Genomic DNA, 22237 nt, shown 5'->3' with positions numbered 1-22237 from the left:
TGGCATTAGCAGTCCATATGACATATGAGATAATTCACGCGAGTTGGAGTTAGCTAGAAGGTACATTACTCAAAAGTGGTTCATCGCGCTCAATACCCAGAGCATTACCTCGTCTTTGCTTCATGGCTGCGATGGCATTCCTCTGCAAAGGGTAGCAAATGAAGTTTGGAACCAGACCTGGTACGGTCTGGATGGCCTCCACTTCCTGCTTGAAAATCCCGAAGACCCTGTGAGAACAGAGAGCGAGAGAGGGACACGCTTAGTGTAGCGAACAAGCTCCTACAATAGAACAATAGATTAGAGGAAAATAGTAGAAAGATAAGAGGAAAGGTAGAGCCCAAATCTTACCGCATAGTACCCAGTGGGAGAGACCCGTTCACCACACGGCTCATGGTGCTTATGGTGGTGGTCCTTCTCAACGGAGGGATTTGATCAATGGAATGGAAGAAAGGAGGATTCTGAACTGGCGTTCCATAGCGCTGCGTGCCTCTCAGGCCAAATTCGTCATTACCAGAGTCGTAGGTATAGTATATATAGAATAGGTCATAGCCCATTTCTGGATCGCTGGTGAGATGCTTGTCCGTGTACAAATCGTAAACCTTGTCGAGAACTTGCTCGGTCTGGTTGGCAGCGTAGGATGTCATGCCGGTAAAGACAGGGCCTTGGGCAAATGTACAAAATGTAAAGGCTATAACAATGCCGAAGCTGTTGCCGCCGCCGCGAAGAGCAAAGTAGAGATTCGGATTGCAAGACTGAGAGGTAGTGGCGATTGTGCCATTGGCGAGTACAACCTAGAGTAGGATTGTCAGTGTATAGTATCAATCTTTACATTTTATTAGTGATTTCACACACCTCATACTCGTAGACGTCCACCATCCATACTCGTTCGAGAAGGGGGGATGTTCCTCCACCAAGTGTGGATCGCCCATGCTGCCCACTCGTCCACCAACAAAGGACAGGTTTCGAGATTTAAGGGCCTCGTATACTTGAACAGGGTTTGCACCACCGCAGCATGGTATAGTGTATAACAAAATTGCAATTTGGATATCTTTAAAACGTATGATACTTCGTTGTCGAGAGTTGGATCAGGGTATTTATGTGTTACTTCTCCCTTATACTTCAAAGATATACACTCCACCCACTCAGCAAGGGATCTCGGCTACCAAATGACATAAATTGCGTACGTCAAGTGTAGGCTGTGCAATCAAGGACGTGTACAGCTACAGGCCGAAAGATATCAAATGCCAAGTATGATGATCCTCATAGCCCTAACACGGCTAAGCGTCATGCAGATTGATGACAAGTGGGTCATCAGAGAGAAGTGTGATTGGAATTTACGAAGTATTCTCCAAGGATTCATTCTTCATGGACTTTCCCTTTGGGGATCCTATTTCTAAGTTCTTTCCATCTTGTCATCGAGGTGCATGAATCTTTTTATCGAAATTCCCCCCAACCTATGTTCCTTTACCCGATTGCAATGAAGGATCCCCCAGAAAAGGGCATTCCTCTACGATCATTCTCGCAGCGCCTCCGTGCCTGGCCTGATGAGGATTGGTCGGGGATTACAGATCCTAAAATCCGCCGAAGGCTGCAAAATCGCGTGAACCAACGAGCCCGACGTAAGTCTTTTTACTACCCCCTACCAACTGGCAATCATCTTGATCACCCACACAGGTCTACAGAATAAACTAGCAGCAAACCTGCCCTAGGAAAAAGAGAGTGATCATCGCAGTTACTCTCTTGCGAGACAGGTCCCATCTACTCTGGATGTTGCCCATAATGACTAACAAATGTCGGCAGCACAAATCTCCATGGACGCCATGTCAACCCTACTAGTTATTTGGAACTGTCGTGACCTGGCTCAATCTACAAATCACTGGCGGGATAAGCGGGATGAAAAGCCATTATTTCGCATGACTTGATCGGAAGATTTGGGTTATATAAGGCTGGTATTGGAATCAAAATAAAACAACCACCCAATCCCTAGCCTCAGATTGCATGGCTTCCATGTGAGCTTATTGTGCAAATTCCTCAATGATGGCCCATCGCCTTCTTGGGTGCGTACAAATCGTCAATGCTCTTCAGCTCTTCAGGATCCAGTTCCAAGGAAATAGCCTGCACGGCTTCATCGACTCTCTCCTTCTTACTCATTCCCAGAATCGGAGCCGTGATAAAGGGCTTCGACAAAGACCAAGCAATCGCCACAGTCGCCATGGAAACTCCCCGCCGGTTGGCAATCTTCTCGATCTGTTCATTGATCATGCGGTCTGTCTCTGTAGTGGGCTGACCAAGGAAGCCCTGGCCCTGTCCCGCGCCTCGTGTGGTAGTGGAAAAATCCCGCCAGGGCCGAGCCAGGAACCCCATTGCGACAGGACTCCAGGGGATACCACCCATCCCGAACTTGGCGCACGCAGGATACATCTCGTGTTCCTCCTCGCGGTAAATAGCATTGTGGAGGTTCTGGATGGAGATGAACTCCGTCCAGCCATGGATCCTCGCGGTATAGTTGTATTCAAGGAGCTGATGAGCCCACATCGACGAAGCACCAATATATAGCACCTTGCCAGACTTGACCACATCGTGGAGCGCCTCCATGGTCTCCTTGACGGGTGTTTTGGGATCGAACCGGTGGATCTGAAGCAGATCGACATACGGGAGATCGAGTCGCTTCAAGCTGGCATCGACACTTTCGAAGATATGCTTCCGGCTCAGCCCGTACTGGTTGACGTAGCCCCGGTTGTCTCTTTCCGCATCGCTCATCGCCAGCGGCTGTTCGGTGCCGCGGCCAACAGGTGCCCACAGCTTTGTTGCGATGACGATGTTCTCTCGGCGCCAGTTGTATTTCTTGATGGCTTTGCCCAGGATCTCTTCGGATAGCCCGTTGGAATAGGTGTTTGCGGTGTCGAAGAAATTGAGGCCGGATTCGTAGCAGTGGTGGAGCACTGGCAGGGCATCTTCTTCGGGAATCGACCATTTGAATCGGCCCTCGGGGTCTCCGTAACTCATGCATCCCACGCCAATTGGGGCGATGCGGAGACCGCTACTTCCGAGTTGCACATATTTCATTTTGGATCGTTGATGAACCCGCTTCTGGATGGATTGAAGAAAAACAAAAGACTGGGGGATCTGGGACTTTGAAGCTTTCTTTGGAAAAGGACCAGGCTTTTATAACCATGGGATGGACGGTGCCACTTGGGAGATGAAAATCATAGATGCTATAGCCCGCAATATGATGGCAACCTGCACCTGATTGGACAATAACTCAAAGTATATAATTGTATGGTCCGTCTTAAATCCTATCTCCGTCTCTTGTGCGATCGATGGATGGACAGGTTCCACTTAGAATATCAGGATAGTGGAATGTATTACACATCACGACCCTGGTGCTGGCATTCATTATGTTTGAAATGGCCATCTCTCCACAATCTACCTGTCAATAAGGCTTGTCTCACCCTAACATGACGGGACACAATATACCCGCGCTTCTTAGGCCCAGGGCCTTAACTAGACAAAATAGAATAAAATAAATAACTGGTCCTTCTATATCGAAATGCGCTTCACATTTGAGTCTAAAATATTCGAGATATTTTTAGCAAACGAGCACACAAAATACATTATTTTGCAGCCAATAGCGCGGTAGCATTAACCGCTTCAAAATGGATAGCGGAACTGGTGAGGTTCCGGGCGGGTCTTCCCGAGGGCCCAGCGGCTAAACACCGCAGATTTATCGAGGACGGGCAGTGGGGAACAGCTGGCCCCTTTTGCATATCAAGGCGGTAGCCCAACCCACCTCATCTTAACACTTTCCAACCACTCTCATTCTATATACTTGTTTCTTTCACGGCACAAAAACCATGGGGACTTCAGAAACAACACCATTGATTAATCAAAACCCGGATCTGCAGTCCTACTATGCCTCCCTGGAGTCTAGGATTGGCTACCGCCTGATCCTCGGCGGCACGCGCCATTTCGGCTACTACGAGCCCGGAACCTGGTGGCCGTTCCCTGTGAAAAAAGCACTGCGTAGAATGGAAGACCATCTATTCGACACGTTGAGGCTACCTGCCGGTGCCACCGTTCTGGATGCCGGCTGCGGCCACGGCCACGTCGCCATACACATGGCGCGGCGCAACCTGAACGTTCAGGCAATCGACGTCGTTGAGCGCCATGTCGCCCGAGCTCAAAGAAATGTGCTCGCGGCGGGGCTGCCAAACGCCATTACTGTCCAGCGGGGCGATTATCACCACCTGGAAGGGGTGCCGACCGAGTCCTTGGACGGCGTCTACACCATGGAGACGATTGTGCATGCGACCGACCCCAAGGCTGTGCTGGAGGGTTTCTTTCGAGTGCTGAAACCCGGTGGTTCAATTGTCTTGTTTGAATACGCCCATTCTATTCCGCAGGATGCGCCCGCTGAGGTTGCCAAGATGTTTGACCAAGTCAACGAGTATGCCGCCATGCCGGCCAATGCAGATTTCGAGCATGGTACTCTTCCTTCGCTGGTGCAGGGTGCTGGTTTTGAAGAGGTCGAGATGGGTGATCTTTCGGAGAACGTGAAGCCGATGCTGCGTCTTTTCTTCCTGCTTGCCTATATCCCCTACATCATCATTAGGTTTTTGGGGATTGAAAAGTACTTTGTCAACACTGTCGCCGCGATCGTGGGATATCGATACTTCGACATTCATCGATACGTAACAGTTCGCGCTACGAAACCTGCGAATCCCGATCAACCATCTTTCGAACCCAAGAAAGAGCAGTGAAGTTACGTTCTTCTTTTTGGTCTTGTGGTGATGCTGTTATGACTATAAGCGGATTTTCTGTTCAAATGTCAAAGCCTGACACATGGTCTACTTTTGTGCTTCATTTTTTTACAGCATTTGTTTTTTACAGCATTGAAATTTATTGGAATACGTGTTGCCTGTCTGCAAAAATGAGATATGTACGTAACGAGATATTATTCCAGCCTTGCCAACAAAGCACTGCTTCCTCAAACATGCGGTGCAAAATCTATCCAGTTCACGGTACTATAGGCACTAGCTGGGAGCGAACGAAGCTCGAGGATATCCTCGAGGAAGATGTAAGTGCGGGCATGGCAGTAAACCACCCCCAGGACGTATATCGGCAATATAGCTTTCAGCGGGATAGTAAGCTCAGGATCTCGCTCAATGGAGTTGTTCCTGATTCGAGCCCCCACACGGCTGGCGCGCTGCCTGAAAGCGTGCCATGTAGAATTCGGCGGTGATTCCTCGTCGACTTTGCCATTTCCTTTTCTTCTCGACTCAAGAAATGGCCTGGTCAGAGACGGATACACAGAAAAGGCGAAATGCCCAACCGCCCAAAAAAGAAACGCGCAAACCAAAACAGCGACGGATGATATGCGCCATAGATACTGTTCGGTCCGGGTCGGGAAGCTGTAATTCCAGCCACAAACAAAGATCGACGCATAGATGACCGTCAGGGCCAGGAATAGTCCATAGCCAAGCCTTGAGGGCTCGGGAACGATGGTATTCTGAAATCGATCGACCGGCCGACGGTGGACTTGGATGATGATGCGCATTTTGCGCAGGATATTGGTCCAATTTGACCAGTACAGAGACCACGGCCACTCCTTGCGCGTCAAAAAATCAAGTGGGGTCTGTCGGTATTGCCTGTTGGCCGCATCGCCTGCCTCGGCCAGTATCTGCTCGAGTGGGGTGTTCGTCTCGATGATCTCGGGGGTTTGCACGTCGGCTGGCTTGTTGTACCAGCACACCGTAGTCGCAACACTGCACACAATAAATGCAGCAGTCGTGAGCTCACCCGTCGTGATAGCCATCTGCTGCGATGCGCGGCCGCAGAGGCTAATGACGAACCAAAGGGTTTGCAAGATCGTGATCAGGCGTAACATGCCATCAAGCTTATTCTTGTCGGCGATCAATCGCTCATCGATCTTGGGGAATTCGACGTGCCCCTTTGTGATCAGATAATGAAGTTGCTTTGCGTTGATCGGAAAAGGCTCCGAATCCTTTGTCTTAAGAACGAAGCCACCCATATCGGTATAGAATGCATGCGTCATGGTCCACCCTTCAACCCCCAAAGCCTCGAAGTCTTCCACAGACCGACGTGCTGATTCCCATTGAGATAGTGCAATTTGAAAAATGAATTCCGGACCCAGAAGAGCCAAGGCTGTGAGGCAAGCCTTTCGCCAGAGGATCTTCCATTGGGAGTCGTTTGGCCCAGGTACGTTAAGGCATAGGCTTGACCATGAACATAGAAACATGGTAAAGCAGCAACTCCATATTATATCCATGGTTCCTCTTCCATTCGGCTCGTCAACCCATCCTCGCCGACCGCAGTTGTTCAATTTTGTGATGTTGGATGAGAAGATGTCAGGGCAGGGTTCGTTATTTATGGACGTTGTAGGTGTTGTATTGTTTGCCGAGGAAAGGGACGGTTCAATTATAAGTAGAAACACAACAACAGTAGGAAGCAAAGACAGCATTTTTGCTCAAAATCTTATATTGACAAAGGGCAATTGCACCTAGCACAGGCTTGCCTTATGTTAAGCATCCTTCGGGCACTTATAGGCGAAAACAACACTATCCATAGGACGAAAAGATCAGCCCTAGGGGCTTTTAGCGCTGGTATCATGTCTAGTTCCATGCAGGTCCTCGGCCGACAAAAATAACTGTACATCATTTTAGTCAATACCATAAAGCGTAAGGCCTGCATTTCTTGGTATCATAGTTGCATTAGCTGCAGTTCAGCAAGCTGATTATCAAGGGAAAATAAGATAGTATCTCGTCGGGATTCGAGATAGTTCCACCTGGTCAATTTCTCCAAAGAGAGGAATAAGACGTTATCTCAACGTCAGTGTCCAGGTGGTAATTAGCTCGCTCTAATGACCGTGGGAGAATTAGTCTACCGCTATATGCAACTTAGGCCAAACATACTAACCAAACACGAGTAATCAATGAGTTTATCGATAATTCTGAGGGTCATCAGCTACCGAAATCAAGTATTTATCCTGGTAGTTTCACTACTCGCGCGCCGTATAGCACATCTTCAGGCTCAAGTCCAATCATCATGTTTTGATTGTCGCCCATGTGGGGAATATGGGCGTATCTGCTCAATGCTTTGTAGTTGGCGCGCCCCTCCTGCATTATCAGCATCACTTCCCCGACGAATATCACTGGGACATGTTGGCATCCTTCAACACATACTTGATCGCAAATCATAAAATTAACCTTATCTATACAACCACATGTCAGGGTCCACCTGGGCAAAATGGTCATCAGATGAGTTAGGGCAGTCAGCACCAATCGACTTCCCACATATAGATAGACCGTCAAAGCCCTGTCAGGGGATTCCAGACTTACCTCCCCGTGGGTAATTCGATCTATCAATCGCCAGACCAGTTTAAAAGGATCAGAGTTGTTCATCCCAAAATCGGATGCTTGTTTGTCCAGGCCTCCTTACAGTGTACAACCAGCATACCCCTGGATGAAGTACAATTAAATCCCCTTAGCCGTGTCATGTGGTCTATATGGTCCAGTAGAAAAAAGAACCCAAAGCAACCCCCTAAAAATAAAAATAAAGACAAGGCGAATAAGCCAAAAACAAACCGCAAGATCAACATCAAAAAGTGGGTCACCGCGGATGAGTCACCCCCCACGCCGTGCGTCCCGAGGTTCTGAGTGGCCGACACACAGCTTCTTTTCTTTTTTCTCCAACTCCTTGCGACCTTCAACGTTGTCGATCTCACCGCCCCCATTGGTCTCGACTGCGATCCTTCAGCTCGATTGTCCAAGGAGGACCCGGTGCGCCTTCGCGTGGCCCTGCGAAAGCTGGGGGCAGAAGCCCAGATTCGAGATACTTAACCGTCCGCCATGGGGCCTGATGGCTCCCCCAATTCCCTGTCCACCCTCTATGACTCCTTGACCTCGCACGCCTATCCTCGGTCTGGAGTCGCAGCGATCATACGGTTCTTTCATTCAGTCCGCGCGGCGGCCCAACAGGCCACTTTCACCTCCTTCGTCAACGACCTTCGCACTCTCTACCGTAATGACACCGTGAACTGGGGCCAGGTAGTGTTCTTGACCACCTGCGCGATCACAATGGTTGGGTGTGGGCTCTTGTCGTCTCTGGCGAGGCGCAGGCGATCCCTCCAGACGGCTCGGTCATCCCTGCGCAAAAGCTCCACTAAATCCTCCAAGACCCTCACGTCATCATCGGACGACGACTACGAGGACGAAGACTATGACAGTAATGGATCTTTGCATCATGGCACCAATCCCAATTACAAGCCCGACGACGAATGGTCGTCTCGGCCTCAGCAGCAAACTTCTGATGGTGCGTGGGTTTCAAACTCTTTTGGGAGACCACTGGCTAACTCTCTCCCAGCATTCAAAACCGACCCCGGTCTTCTGAAGAAATACACTTCCTATGCGTCTTACACGACCTCCGTGGCGACCTACCCGGCCATTCGGACCTTCTACAGTCCGCACCCACACCTGAACCGTCTCCCCACCGAACCCTCTCCGGTCCCATTGTTGGTGTTTGTCCACGGACTCGGCGGATCTCTTGCACAATTCCATCATCTCCTTACTAGTTTGTCTAATGTCGGGTCATGCTTTGGCATTGATTTACCCGGGTGTGGTCTGTCCAAATTTGCGCCGACCAATTGGGACGCATACACCGTCGAGGCCTTGGCTGAACTCCTGGTCGAAGCAATTGAACAGCACCGGGACCGAGATGCCGGTCAGGAAGTAGTCTTGGTGGGCCATAGCCTAGGCTGTTCCTTGTCTGCACTGCTGGCTTCGTCAAACTCGCCTATCGGTAAGAACCTCAAAGAGCACATCCTCGGACTCGTTGCTGTGTGTCCGAAGGCATCCCCTCCGTCACCAGAAGAAGTGACTGTCTTTCGCCGACTGCTTTATGTTCCTGGTCCTCTCTTTGACCTTTGGCGTTGTTGGGACCGACGTGGCGGCGCAAAGAGCGCTAGCGTTATGAGGATGGTGGGTGATGATGCCGACTTGGAGACACGAGACCTTCAGGTTCGCTTCAACAAACAGAGCAAGACGCCTGTGTGGCGCCGGATGGCATGGGGCACTCTTCCCGACTACAAGAATGGGGACAACCAAGCCAATGGAGGTATCCCTGGAGAGTGTGTCTGGGCTGGGATTCACATTCCGATGTTGTTGGTTGCCGGTGAAGCGGACTCAGTTACCAAGCCGGCAGAGGTACAGAAGCTTTTGAAGCTCTTTGGCAAGGGTTCAACCCATACCAGGATTGATTCCAGTGGGAGCAGTATCATCCCGGATGCCTCTCGAGTCCATGACTCAGCTCCAGCATCGCCCAATCCTCTCGCTCATGAAGAGTATTATGGCGTCGAGCCGACCGATCAGGAGAAACAAAACAGATTTGTTGGCGATAAGCGAAAGCGACTAGTCAAGTCAGTCGTTCTGCCGGCGCCTGCGTCACACGCCCTCCTCTACGACCGCGCAACCTATCGCACGCTCTCAGGCATCATTCAAGACTTCTTGTCCCAAAACATCGACTCGCGTCTAGGTCTGGGTTGGCAATTGCAATACATGAACACGTCGGGGAAATGGGATGTCAAGAACCTTGCCAAGTGGCAGAAGGTCGCACCCGTTTCGGAGCCAATCGCCAACACTTTTGCGGCGCTCAAGATGCTGCGCGAGGTCGACGACCAACATAATCCGGTAATCTTCTCGCAGAAGTACCATGGTCGCATCCACGCCGTTGTCGACATCAGCCATGAGAGCCCGGTCTACAATCCCGTCCAAATGGAGAAGGGTGGAATCCGTTACTACAAGCACCCGACGGTGTCCAAGATTCCGCCAACCCCTGACGAAACGCGCGATTTCATTGCTCTGATCGACCGTCTCCAGCGGGACATCGATGACCAGATGGAGAAGCGCGAGGTTCCGTCTTTGCCTCGTCCCTTGGTCGGTGTTCACTGCCACTACGGCTACAACCGTACTGGGTTTCTAATTGTCTGCTACCTCATTGAGCGGCTTGGGTTTGGTGTTCAAGACGCCATCGACGAGTTTAATCGATGCCGGCCTCCGGGCATACGACATGGACACTTTGTCGATACACTGTTTGTACGGTACTGTGTTGGGCTGCAGCGAGCGCCCACTCTGTAATTTTCTTGAGATTTTCTTTTCTGTCACTTTTTTTGCGGCGTTTTTTGGTTGGATCGGAGAGAAGGTCTAGGGCATTTTGGTCAAGGAGTTTTCCGGTTACGAGCAACGATAATTCTTACCCATAGAAGTGTGTTATTATTGAGATCCAGTTTCTTTCAGTTTGAAAGCTTTGCTACTCTATAGTAATAATTACCAAAACAGGGAAGTCTCTACCAACCACAAGTTGACAAGCTGGTTCATGCAAAATAATGACACCTGAATAACACGGCATTCAAGATATTTATGCCTTGTTCCTGTGGCACCAATCTAACATGCAAATCACATGACCGGTTAGGGTACGGCTAACCCAAACAGGCTAAGCGAAGCCACGGCACACAAGAGCCCAACCCAACCAAACCGGGGCGCCTTTGGAAATTTCGACGACTTCGACCCTGCCCACCTCGACGTCTCCCGCCCAACGACTCTCTCTTTAATCCTCTCGCCCTCTCCGTGCCCTCGAGGTCAACAAGTCGCAACTATGGGTGGTGTTACCGTTCGCGATGTGGACGTAAGTGTCCCCCGACTGCTATTGTCTTTGAGATCCGGCCTGGTCGTTGCGCCTGCAGATGTGGATGGGTTCGTTTTCTGGTGCCCGGAACCTCGAATGGGAATATTGGGATGGTCATATCGTCTGGGAAAAGGCTGTGCATGAGGTCGGAAACGGTCTACTGCCTAAGTGGGAGGGAAAACGTTGCACTGCTGTGCCTCAGCTGGAATTGAACCCGAAGATTTTGCCTTCGTGAGGCTATCAATGTGGGATCCGGGCCTGGAGACTACAACACGAGAATTCCCACAACACTTTCTTTGGCACCGGACGCAATGCTGCCAGAAACGAACCCGACATATCTGCACATTACGCGTGACAATGGCCCGCACTCGGGATCTTCAAGAAAACATGACACTAATTTCTTGTTTCCCTCTTTACAGGCGCAGAAGTTCATCAACGCCTATTCGGCTTTCCTGAAGCGCCAGGGCAAGCTCCCCATCCCCGGCTGGGTCGACACCGTCAAGACCTCTGCTTCCAACGAGCTCCCTCCCCAGGACGCTGACTGGTAAGAATAATTGGCAGCTGGAGTGTCTCGGGAAATGGAATTTTGACACACTTTCCATAGGTTCTACGTTCGTGCTGCCGCCGTCGCCCGCCACATCTACATGCGCAAGACCGTCGGTGTCGGCCGCCTTCGCAAGGTCCACGGCTCGACCAAGAACCGTGGTGCCCGCCCCGCCCACCACGTCGACGCCTCCGGCTCGGTCGACCGCAAGGCCCTCCAGGCCCTCGAGAAGATCGGTGTCCTCGAGACCGATGAGGACAAGGGTGGCCGCCGCATCACCCAGAGCGGCCAGCGGGATCTGGACCGAATTGCCAAGACCACCGTCGACGAGGAGGAGTCGGATGAAGAGTAAACGTTATCACACAAATGGACTTAATTTTATTTTTTTGTTCCAAAAAAAATGAGGGAGCTAGGTTTCCCCGGTGATTCCCGTTTGCTTTTTTTTTCCATCTATTTTTTTCTCTTTTCTCCTTTGCAATATCTCATGACCAGACGGGGCTAGCGAAGAGAAGGGGAGTGGGGGAAAAGTTGTGCATAAGGCATTCCGAGAGCTGAAAAAAAAAAACACCGAGAGAGAAGAGGACAAGACTTGACACCCCCGGCCCCTCTTCTTGTCGAGGCACATATTCTCCCATCCACATTTTGGGGGAACTTGTGCGTTAGACGGGAGGGGGTATTCTTTTCCCTGACATATTTCGATCTCCCTCAACCTCTTTTGACCCGACCAACCCTACGGCGTCTTTGTTCCTGTTTTCTCTCGCGGTCTCCTGGAAATAAAGAGCATGTCTGACTAAACACGTTAAAACCGTTCAATGTGCCAGATGTAGCATGTAGATCCTGTAGATCCTGCAGGAGTGGTTCATTTGACATGGTTCCTTGTGACCATGGATTCTTCGAACTACTAAGTATACACATGCAGCCACACGCACCCCTGCCTCACTTTTCAAAAAAAAGAACCATTATTTCTTCCCCGACTGGGCCGACGGATCCTACAAAGAATAAGCACTTCAAGGACTTCCTTGTACCAAGGCAAGGCAAGGAATGACAAGGGAAGACATACCAGATACACCTGATAAAACCGCATCTTCATCCCCTCGCCCTCCGTCTTCGGCGCAAATACCACTCTTCCTGCCCAGGGCACATAAACATCCTTTTCCGGGTCCGCCTTGAGTCTGTAATTGACCCCGCCATACAACATGATCTCGTCGTTGCCGCCGAAGAAGATGCGCGTGGGTGTATGGTGGCGCGAGGCAACATGAGTCCAGAGACCGTGGCGGAGTGTCAAGATCTCTATAGACAGTGTTAGTTCTTGCGTGAAGAATGGGTCGTAAATTACTCTAGTTACATCTTACTATGTACTATATATATTCGGAGGATACTCGATGTCGAGTATAATATAATAGTACATGGTAGGGTGGATATAAGTAGAATGGACGGATGGATGGAAACATACCACTCGCTCCCTGGGCCTGCTTCGGCCCCATAATCAGTGTAGCATCGTCCGTGAAGCTGTGCACGTATTTCTCATGCAGCGACTCTGTGTCGCTCGTGCGATAGAAATCTTCCATAAATGCCACGAGGGCGGCGCCGCGGGGGTGGCGCGAGGGAGGTGTCGTAAGCGATTTGGTAGGACATTATGGTGGGTTGATCAATTAGTCGGATCTTAGTTCGGGGAACTGAAATGAATTGGATGTACAGTGCATCAATGAAATAGTGACAAATATATGAGGATCGAAGAATATCGGACACTTCCTGTTCCCTACGTCGTCGGTATGAGGGGAAGGCGTCGGAAGAGGTTCGCTTCCGATCTTATCGTGGAGGATTTAGCAGGGACATCCGCATATCAGTTGCCTACCGGCTAAAAATGATTTGTATATGGGTCAAAGTTTTCATGAATTTCAAATTGTGTGCATTTTGTCTTTGTTAGTTTATCGGCAGAGCCTTCGGCTTCTTGAATGGCGGCATCCGATCTCCGTGTTGATGCTGTGTCCTGCTACTCCACGTCTTCCGACGGCTACAGACTGCATTCCCACCCTTGCAGGCCATGGACCCGGGTTATTATGGAGCATGCCAAGGGTTTTAAAATCAGCTGTCGGATCTCTGGTGAATGTACGGCTATACGGTGTTGTAGGGGGAATGAAAGAATGGTGTAGGTTCGAAGATCAATGCTGATCTATATACAATGCATTTCACGTACGCCTTATGTACCAACCCAAGCCGATAGAAACGAAGAAACCCCGAAAAGAAAAAGTGGAAGTGGAAGTGAAAGTGAAAGTGAAAGATAAAAAAGAAAATCCAAGAAGTGAATCTAGCACTTCCTAACATCCCCCTCCTCAGCCCGGAAACCCTCCCACGACGCCCGATCCGCACCATTCGGGCGACTAGCCCGCACAAACCGATTCTCTACCCCCTCAACAACAGCCACGGGCCGCACAACCTCAACATCAGCATTGTAAGCATGCGAGAACCAGCGCTCCGTCAGCGGCTGGCGCCCGTCCCCGGACCCGACGCCGGCCGGAGTGTACAGGTGCGGGAAGCGGGCCTGCATGCTCTTCAAGACGGTGGACGAGATGCGGTCGACGCTGTCGCAGTGGCGCAGCTGAAAGAACTCTGGTGGCTGAGCGGCGCGCAGCTCCTCCTGCACGGCGGGTGGGTACTGGCCCACGGCGAACAGGAGGAGGTCGTAATGCATCAATGATGCCGTGCCGTGGTAGGAGCCGCCGGTTTTGGCTCGGTGGTAGAGCCCGCTTAGGGCGGCGATGGCGCCCATGCAGCCGGTGCCGTAGTCGGAGATTGGGAAGGGGGAACGACTGGGGTCGAGCGGCCCATGAATTGGCCTTGGGCCCATGCGATTCCGGTGACCTTTCCATGTGTTAGCTTCTTTAAGAATCATAGTCTTCTGGTTTTGAGATTTTCGGGTAATCAAAACTCAAAGGAGACTCACGCAATCTGCAATCTGCTGCCATCCCGCGCGGTCCGCCCACTCGCCTTCATACCCGAAACAGTTCTCATTCACATAGACAATGCCCTTGCCGCGCTTTTCTGCCAGCGCCGCCATGGCCTGCGGACCGTAGCCAAGCTTCTCTAGCGCTCCTGGACGGTACCCGTCAACAATAACATCCGCCTCAGCCAACAGCTTCTCGAACTCTTGTCGTTTGGGTTCGCTTTTCAAATCGAGGTCTGCGGCATGCTTGCCCATGTTGCCGTCGACCTGGAAGAACGGCACATCCGACAGGTGCGGACTAGTGATTTTGAGAACGTCTGCGCCATACTCGGCCAGAATCCGTGTGATGGTCGGGCCGGCAATGATGCGGCACAGCTCTAGCACTTTGACGCCTTCAAGAATTTTGGTGCTCCCGCTGCGGTTTGTCGGGAATGGTGTTGGAGGGAGATCCCCGGGTAGTCGAGTAACTTTCCACGCTGGCTCTTCGACGTTTAGTCTTCCCTGGTTGGTGTGTTAGCTGGATTACTTTCTTTCTTGGTGGATGGATGTATACATACGTGAGGCGTCTTGATAAAGTCTTCATGTTTCAAGGCCGTCACACCCGCCTGCCGCCGCTCCTTGTTCATTTCTTCCAGTTCGGCGGCAGAGTATTTCTGCACACGACTCTCAATCACCTTAATGACCTCCTCGTAGTCCGTCAGATCCGGACGGTGGCCCTCGAGTCCAATCATATTGAATGTCGACGTGGCCTCCAACGAGCCATGAATATGGAAGAACTCGCCGGGGTTCTTTGTCTTGTACAAATTGGCCGACATACGACGGTAGCCATTTGATTGGGCAGCCAACAAATCCGTATCTGCACGATGGTCAGTCAGAGTTCTTAGCCTGGATGTATAAAAGAAGATGATGATAATTAAGAAAGAAGAAAAAGAACACATACCCTTCAACTTCGCCTTCACAGCCGAATCCAGCTTCGACAACCCATCCACTTTGGCCATGTACGCCTGGCACCCGAACGCCGTCGCGCCCTCCAGGCTCACCTGGACACTGCGCGGCGATGCACCCCGTCCGAAGCGGAGGTCCGCGATAGCAGCAGCCACAGAACCCTCGACGCCCTTCAGCGCCGCCAGGGTCTCGGATTCCTTGAACGGGATCGGGAAGTAGATCTCATTGTGGCTAGTGGAGAATGACACCCGGTCTTTGCTTGCCTGCACCTCTGGCGGCAAGTTGAGACGCTCGGATTGATCACACAGCTCGGAGAAGATCCGGCTTGTCTCGAGAATCGGAGAATATGGTGAGTTGTTGACGTTGCCGTCGCTTGCCATGATTGTTTGGCTTCTTGGCTTGGAAATGGGTTTATATGCGTGCAGCCTCGGCTGGTTTGCCTGGTTGTCTCTCTGAATAGCCGGTTATATAGATGCAGCCCGCGGGAGACCACTCTGCGATCAGCGGTGGAAGGAAGTGGGTATTATGTGCTCAATAGATGTCGCGCAGGGAGGCTCCGCTAAGGTTGATCCAGCCAGGAATGAGAAACAGCGAAAAGAAAACGAAATCACATCGACGCCCCGGGCGACCATGGCGTTATATGGGACTTCACGAGGAATCTGCGTCGGGTGGGCGCAGCTGCATAATCGGCTCAAGGCAAAAACGGAAGTTGACTTCATCTGTCACTCTTCTTTCTCCCCGCAATATCCGAAGGCGACGGGCCGGTTCGGATGCGATAAGATCGGATGCGGCACGTGATCTTGTCCATGATCTATATCCATAGATAGTTTGTACAGACGTTGTTTTTTAATTTGATTTTCCAGTAGGTGATTTTGATATATTCTACTTCTGGTCTTCTTGCTGGAGTGATCTCTCAAATTTTCTTTGTCGTTATTACTGCTCTTACTATGCGAGGCAATCAAGTTAGATGGCAGGTCTTGTATAGTTTTCTTTCTGCGTCAGGATATATACACTCTGCATTGCTCAAAAATCAACGACACTATTCATACATTGCTTTCTTGTGGTCATATCTCTTCCCCGATCATCAGCTCCAGAAGAGGCCAGTCGTAAATATGGGCGCCTCGGCGTCCGGATCCTCAAAAATAGCCCCCCAGTGCTCCTGCATGCCCTGACAGATACCAGACTTGTCCCGCCAAGTGACAAAGTTATGCTCTAGTGTACATGCCACCGTCTTTGCCTCCTCCCAATACGCCTTTTCAGCGTCATACCCAAAACGGCGGAGAGCGCTTTCATCGGCCGTCCACAGCCGGCCGGGAGTACCATCCGTCTTCTTGGACTTTTCCCCCATAAGCTGTTTCCCGGGATTGAACTCAGGATTGGTGGCATGGATAAAGAAACCCCGCGGGGCCTTCGCCACCGACGGATCCCTGACGCGCCATTTCCCCCGACTCGTCAGGTCGTAGTCCTGGATGGGGTCGGCCTGCAACATCGCCGCACCCTGCACGCCGCCGTCGCCGGCGCGGTTCCCCAGATCGGCGACGGGCTCGCTGACGGCATAGAATTTGGCGCCCAGCGCCGTGGCCGCCTGCAGATACGTGTCCTTGTCGCCTGTTCCCGGCGACTCTTGGTTTAGCAGCATGTAATACCAGGAGGGCCCGTGGAAATTGTAATACGCGGACAGCAGAAGCGTGTGGAAGTGAGATCGCTTCGAAACCAGTATGACCCCGGCCTCGGTCGCTTGCCGCGCCGATGTCGGGAGTTCTGGCTGCCGCGAGATATTGAGGTATATCGGGGACATGGTGTTGGTCCAGAAGTCGGGCCAGGTGACGAGACCCGTTGAGGTGAACGGTTTGTAATTGAGCAAGATTGACGGGTCATGCAGGGGGAAACAGTCCGCATCCATCCAAAGGAAACTCTCAAAGGACGAGAAGAGCATCGCGAACGATTTGATTTGGTAGTGCTCGATCTTGTGCGCGTGTCCTTTCTCGGTTTCCTGGTTCACCAAGATCGCCGAAATCACTCTGCACTGCGCGTTCAGCGCCGGCAGCACGATCCCGCAGATGTACGGCTCGTACTCGCCCCAGTCCTTGAGGAAGAGCTCCACGGGCAGCGTGGACCCCGTGCGGCGGAGCATGCGCAGAGACACGACAAAAGTCGGCAAGTAAGTGCCCCCCGCGGCCGAAACAATTCCCTTCGTCCTGGGAACGTAGGCCGGGTCAATGGGAGCTTGGATAGCTTTAACGAAGCCGTCGTGCGCCTCCTGCATGGGCTGCAGCAGGTCGACAGCATTATAAATATAATTCTGGCGAACAGAGTCGCTCAACGGATTGAATCGCTGGGCTCCTGCTCCCAGAATAATGAGCGGAGGCGAGCCCGTAGGCGCATGCTGCTCCAGCAGCGAATGGAAATCCTGCCACATTCGCGCCTGGCGAACGATCAGGGGCATGGCAGCGATGGGGTCTCCCCAGGCGCCGTGCCATAGCCAATACGTCTTGAGAAGCAGCACGCCCGTCAGGAAGATCACGAGGATCCGCCGGCTGGCTCCATGCCTCAAGCCTTGTGGCATGGTTGAAGATGGGGAAACCGCATGGGGTTTGGAAAGGAGCAGATCCAACCGTTTTCTCAGATAAACGGGAAAAAAAGAAATGAGGGTCACCGATCAATTCCCGACGCGTGGCCCGTTCAATTGGCCCCCGACAGAATCTTTCGGTAGGAGTGCCTGTCGATCCTGAACCCTCGTGGGTCTTGGTAATAATAGCCTTGGACGGTCTTGCGTTCTAGAGATGCGTTGCTTGTGTTGTAGAAAATTGACTCCTCATGGGACTGTCAATGTATCTGGCCAGATATCTCATTGCTTTGCCCCTGAGCGTAACCGGGCGCAATCGCATAATCTCGTTGCGCTGACTCTCAAGAAACAAATGGACCCCCCTGTGGGGCCGGCCGCATGGCTGCCAATCTCTTGCCGTGTTGTGATGGCTAAGATATGGCAAGGTTGATATAAATATCCACAGGTCGACAGGTATATGGCAGCAATGGGATGTATACTAGCTAGCACAGGCACTTGCGAGTTGACCCATGGATCTTGGTAGTAGATTATGTGTTGTGGACTCGAGCAAAAGCACTGGCTGCGATTGTACCTGCGCTGATATATTAAATTCTCGATACTGGGCTGGACCTCTAGAAAGCCAGATTGAGCTCCCCAGAGATTTTATTTTGAAGTCTGCGGATGGACTTACCCATTAGCTGTTTTAATAACGATTATACTGTTCTATCCCAGCAAGTTGGACTATCTCTAGCCTCTGGGAAGTAACATTTCCTATCATATATTTACGATATATGAATAGTTTGGCCCATATTAGATGTCGTGAAAAAGGAAGAGACTTGTGTTATTCACCCAAAAAAATACTCCGACGATAGGCTATACTATGGATTATGCCAAGTAGAAGCAGATAGGCATATTGTTTCTAGGAGAATAGCGAAGACGGCAGAGTGCATTGATCAGGTTGTTTCAGCAGGGATCCCTTCCCAATACAAATACCCAGAATTCCACCACACACCATAGTTGCATTTCCCACCATCCCATGCAGTCATGTCGGACTCTGCCCCTCCACCCCCACCTCCACCCGCGCACCCCGAGTCAAAGATCTCGCCAGCCGTGCGCAAACTACGAAGTACACCTCCAGAGAAATTCTTCCCTATTATCAACAACGCTCCTATAGACCCGTCTGATCTACCGACAGGTCCGTATTTCTTCTATGGATCACTCCTAGACCCAGGGATCCTCGGTGAGATTCTAGGGCTAGACACCAAGCCTGAGCTGCGACCAGCGTACATCGAGGGGTACCAATGCAAACTGTGGGGTCAGTACCCAGCTCTAGTGGGAAGCGTCCCGAGCGATATTGTCAAGGGTGCTGTATATAATGTGCGCAGCGTGGCGGAGGCCGCGAAGCTGGCTGCCTACGAAACGCGCAATTACCAGCCCGTGTCGTGTGCGATCACGTATACCGATGGGATATGGCCAGCGCAGCAGCCTGGGTCCGCTTTTCTGTTCAGGAATCCGCGGGATTTGAGTGAGGGGTGTTTTGACTTGAAGGTTTGGTTGAAGCGGGTGGGGAGAGATGCGGCATCGGATCAGTTGGAGGGGAAGAAGATGGACAAGTCGGAGTTGTTCAGTTCAAAGTCAGATTGTGTTTGGACACTTCATCAATGAGCAGCATCATTTCGGGTACCTAAATTGGACCTCAAGTAATCAATTCGAGAACCAGGTTGTATATAGTGGACCGAGGTTGTGGGTATACTACGTAAGTATACCCATCCCCGGTAGGAAGGTCAAGTAATGCAATGCATTGCTCGGCTGTCAGGGCGGGGCATGCATTGCATTCTCTTCATTCTCTTAATAATGGCTGAGGGTCATGATAATGATAATCATGCAGCCACTATAGCCTAGGAACCTAGGTACCTAGGTGATCCCAAGTATTGATTTCCACGAATCACCCTAGTGACGTCAGCCTCCACCAGTCCTATATCGGGAGCTGTGGAGAGGATCAAAAATTGTGACATTAAGGGGACATTCAATCATGAAGACAATCATGAAAGAATCATGTCATCGATCAAATTTTGTGGCGAAAAGGAAGGAAAGCAAAAGAAAAGGAAAAAGACACGTGCAGGCAGGGGATGCCATCACGGGGATAGGGTTACGCCCTGGGACGCACGAGCATCACCAGGCCTCATGACTGGCCGATAACAAGCATTGGCGTGAGGGGGTTTGGCGGCCAGTGCAAATGCCTGGAAGAGGATTCCTTAGGGAGCGGGTGATTATGGATATGAGTTCATTAGTATTGTCTACCAAGGATCAAAGATTCCAAGATTCCAAGATTCACTTGATAGAAGAGATGATGGTGATGGAGAGTGTAGATGGTGAGGATAAGAACGTGAACCGGATCCTCCCGGGCTCCACGCCAATCAACTCCCCACGCGCCTCGTCTGCGCTGCGCCTGCGGAGTTCCATACTTTCCCAATGGGTACTTAGGGAGTACTTGCCCTTTGTACTGTCGCAGACTAATGATTCGAGGTACCTCTGGTACTCCCCCCCCCCCCAAGTACAAGTCACACTTGTCTGACTGTACCCCCCCCTCTCCGATGCTTCTTTCGTGATTCCTAAATATTCCTCAATCCTCCCCCTCCATTCCACCATTTGCTCGCTTCACTCCATTCCAGTCTTCGGTGATCTGCTCTTATCGCGACTTATCTCCCCCCTGACCGCGTCGCATCGTGGTGTCCTTATCGCTTGCCGTGTCGCGTTTACAACTCCCCAACTCAACGGTGTCTCTTTGTGCTTTACAAGAGGTGAGTGTTTTACTTCTTTTTTTTTTTCTTTGTATCCTGTTCCTTTTCATGGAGCTGCCTGGTCGCCACCAGATCCGTCATCTTGTGGCGTGGCTTTGTCGCGTATGAAACGCCTTCTGACTCATTTATTAACCCCCAATTCAGCCACCTGTCCACCCTCTTCTTCTTTCAATCAACCATGGCTTCCCAGACCAACTCCAGCCTTGCGATGGCTCTTGCTGGCAAGACTGCCTCTGTTGATATCCCCCAACCCCGTTCCGGTCTCGCTGAAGGTGGCCGCGCCCCTTCTCGCCTCGGACAACTCGCCATGTTGCCTACGCCACCCAACTCCATCTCACCCACCCTCCCTCCTCAAGCCTTCAAACATCGCCCAGCCCTGTCGCCTGGGTCGCCTCTCTCCACGGTGCCCCAGCTGGACTCGGATATCGATCTGCAGGACGCGGTCGAGCATGCGAACAGCCAGAACCAGCCCCAGCCGAGCCAGGAGTTGGAGAGCGCCGGCGCGATTACGCCCACGATGCTGGCCAAATACCACCTGCCCGAGATCTTGCTGCAGCAGGGTCCCATGGCCATTCGCCACGTCATGGGCGACCTGACGACGTCTGTCCCGGGGTTCTCGCGCATCCCTCCCGCCAAAGCGCGTCGGCTCGTCGTGGCCGCGTTGGAAAGTCGGGGCAGTGGCGACGCCGGCGATGCAGATGGCGATGTCATCTTCGAAAAAATCGGCTGGGGTCGCTGGGACGCGCGCCGTCGTGGAGAGCCTGCGCGCGATCGCTCCTGCAACGCGTCGTCGCCTGCCTCCAGCCTGGCAGACTCGTTCCAGCAGCGCGGCTTGCAGATCCAGGGCCGTCCTGGCTGGACGCAACGCAGGGACCCCTACGGTGCGAGCATGCCCGATTCCACCGCGTTCTCGTATACCGAGGATTACGGAGGCTATGAGGACCTCGACATGCTTGAACATGAGGCCGACAAGATGTCGCTAGACGGCGACGGCCGCGAGTACTGCTCTTCCTCTGAAGCGCCTGACGAAATGCAGGACGAAGAGTTTGACGAAGGTGATGTGACCGACGAGGAGGACTGGAAGCAGATCGGTGCAGACGCCTTGCGCGCCCGCTCGCTCAACGGTGGCGGCGGCTTTGTCCGCAACCATGTCGCGGCCCGCGCGAAGCCACAGCCTCCCGGCCTGGTTGGAAATGGCCCTCCCTCGGCGATGGCCAAGTCGGCGCCCCGCACCTTCGATACCCAGGAACGCGCCGCGGTGGAAGCCCTTCTCCGGCTGGGCTCGATGTAGGGCTCTACCATGATCATCACCGGCGTTTTAGTTATTATTTGTTTCTTCGGCTTTTTTTTTTACATTCTCTTCGGCATACACCTTTTCAGCCATAATGAGGTCGTCAAGGCTGGTCCGGACCGCTTCTTGACGTGCTTCACGGTGTTTTTCTACGATTAATCAGAAAAGAAACAAGCTACCAAGAGTCTTGGAAAAGCTTGCAGTGCGACTACTTGGATCGACTGCTGGGATATCGGCGTCAGAGATTTTCTGGGTTTGGGATTTGAAAGGCGGCGTTTTTTTTTTTTTATGATGTTTTTGTTTGATGCTCGCAACGACACGCTTGTCATGGCCGATTCCGAACAGACGATGAATGGTCTGCGCATGAATGACAAGTGCAAATACCCCCTCTGCTTGCGAGTTCCTTGTGAAGCTCGCAGCTTCTGGATTGTCTTTGGCGTTTTCATTCTTCTTTTCTCTCATTGCATCA

At 51.7% G+C, this 22237-nt stretch overlaps 12 protein-coding genes across 12 annotated transcripts; 6 read left to right on the top strand and 6 right to left on the bottom strand.

Annotated features, from left to right (window-relative positions):
* Positions 1-49: 49 nt before the first annotated feature.
* Positions 50-876, bottom strand: NUU61_009212 (uncharacterized protein; the record flags this gene model as incomplete). The annotated part of the gene is made up of 3 exons (XM_056659737.1): positions 50-227; positions 349-791; positions 853-876. 3 exons carry the CDS (start codon positions 874-876, stop codon positions 50-52), a joined length of 645 nt encoding a protein of 214 aa, XP_056508030.1.
* A 580-nt stretch (positions 877-1456) lies between these two features.
* Positions 1457-1709, top strand: NUU61_009211 (uncharacterized protein; the record flags this gene model as incomplete). The annotated part of the gene is made up of 2 exons (XM_056659736.1): positions 1457-1619; positions 1675-1709. The coding sequence occupies 2 exons, from the start codon at positions 1457-1459 to the stop codon at positions 1707-1709; spliced, it is 198 nt and encodes a 65-aa protein (XP_056508029.1).
* Positions 1710-2031: 322 nt separating this feature from the next.
* Positions 2032-3066, bottom strand: NUU61_009210 (aldo/keto reductase; the record flags this gene model as incomplete). Its single annotated transcript, XM_056659735.1, has 1 exon — positions 2032-3066. The coding sequence occupies one exon, from the start codon at positions 3064-3066 to the stop codon at positions 2032-2034; it is 1035 nt and encodes a 344-aa protein (XP_056508028.1).
* Positions 3067-3854: 788 nt separating this feature from the next.
* Positions 3855-4760, top strand: NUU61_009209 (class I SAM-dependent methyltransferase; the record flags this gene model as incomplete). Its single annotated transcript, XM_056659734.1, has 1 exon — positions 3855-4760. One exon carries the CDS (start codon positions 3855-3857, stop codon positions 4758-4760), a length of 906 nt encoding a protein of 301 aa, XP_056508027.1.
* A 227-nt stretch (positions 4761-4987) lies between these two features.
* On the bottom strand, positions 4988-6481 carry NUU61_009208 (uncharacterized protein; the record flags this gene model as incomplete). Its single annotated transcript, XM_056659733.1, has 1 exon — positions 4988-6481. The coding sequence occupies one exon, from the start codon at positions 6479-6481 to the stop codon at positions 4988-4990; it is 1494 nt and encodes a 497-aa protein (XP_056508026.1).
* Positions 6482-7868: 1387 nt separating this feature from the next.
* On the top strand, positions 7869-10151 carry NUU61_009207 (uncharacterized protein; the record flags this gene model as incomplete). Its single annotated transcript, XM_056659732.1, has 1 exon — positions 7869-10151. The coding sequence occupies one exon, from the start codon at positions 7869-7871 to the stop codon at positions 10149-10151; it is 2283 nt and encodes a 760-aa protein (XP_056508025.1).
* A 517-nt stretch (positions 10152-10668) lies between these two features.
* On the top strand, positions 10669-11594 carry NUU61_009206 (40S ribosomal eS19 domain-containing protein; the record flags this gene model as incomplete). The annotated part of the gene is made up of 3 exons (XM_056659731.1): positions 10669-10698; positions 10935-11242; positions 11303-11594. The coding sequence occupies 3 exons, from the start codon at positions 10669-10671 to the stop codon at positions 11592-11594; spliced, it is 630 nt and encodes a 209-aa protein (XP_056508024.1).
* A 607-nt stretch (positions 11595-12201) lies between these two features.
* On the bottom strand, positions 12202-12810 carry NUU61_009205 (uncharacterized protein; the record flags this gene model as incomplete). Its single annotated transcript, XM_056659730.1, has 3 exons — positions 12202-12231; positions 12303-12532; positions 12696-12810. The coding sequence occupies 3 exons, from the start codon at positions 12808-12810 to the stop codon at positions 12202-12204; spliced, it is 375 nt and encodes a 124-aa protein (XP_056508023.1).
* A 740-nt stretch (positions 12811-13550) lies between these two features.
* On the bottom strand, positions 13551-15511 carry NUU61_009204 (CAIB/BAIF family enzyme; the record flags this gene model as incomplete). The annotated part of the gene is made up of 4 exons (XM_056659729.1): positions 13551-14141; positions 14187-14687; positions 14744-15042; positions 15127-15511. 4 exons carry the CDS (start codon positions 15509-15511, stop codon positions 13551-13553), a joined length of 1776 nt encoding a protein of 591 aa, XP_056508022.1.
* A 704-nt stretch (positions 15512-16215) lies between these two features.
* NUU61_009203 (alpha-mannosyltransferase) lies at positions 16216-17697 on the bottom strand (the record flags this gene model as incomplete). The annotated part of the gene is made up of 1 exon (XM_056659728.1): positions 16216-17697. The coding sequence occupies one exon, from the start codon at positions 17695-17697 to the stop codon at positions 16216-16218; it is 1482 nt and encodes a 493-aa protein (XP_056508021.1).
* A 1023-nt stretch (positions 17698-18720) lies between these two features.
* NUU61_009202 (gamma-glutamylcyclotransferase family protein) lies at positions 18721-19341 on the top strand (the record flags this gene model as incomplete). The annotated part of the gene is made up of 1 exon (XM_056659727.1): positions 18721-19341. The coding sequence occupies one exon, from the start codon at positions 18721-18723 to the stop codon at positions 19339-19341; it is 621 nt and encodes a 206-aa protein (XP_056508020.1).
* Positions 19342-20655: 1314 nt separating this feature from the next.
* NUU61_009201 (uncharacterized protein) lies at positions 20656-21768 on the top strand (the record flags this gene model as incomplete). Its single annotated transcript, XM_056659726.1, has 1 exon — positions 20656-21768. One exon carries the CDS (start codon positions 20656-20658, stop codon positions 21766-21768), a length of 1113 nt encoding a protein of 370 aa, XP_056508019.1.
* Positions 21769-22237: the final 469 nt, after the last annotated feature.

The sequence above is a fragment of the Penicillium alfredii genome (assembly GCF_028826965.1).
Source record: "Penicillium alfredii strain IBT 34128 chromosome Unknown utg000011l_segment0_segment0, whole genome shotgun sequence".
Classification (NCBI taxonomy): domain Eukaryota; kingdom Fungi; phylum Ascomycota; class Eurotiomycetes; order Eurotiales; family Aspergillaceae; genus Penicillium; species Penicillium alfredii.
The sequence above is the reverse complement of the archived record's forward strand: the minus strand, read 5'-3'. Positions and strand labels throughout refer to the sequence as shown.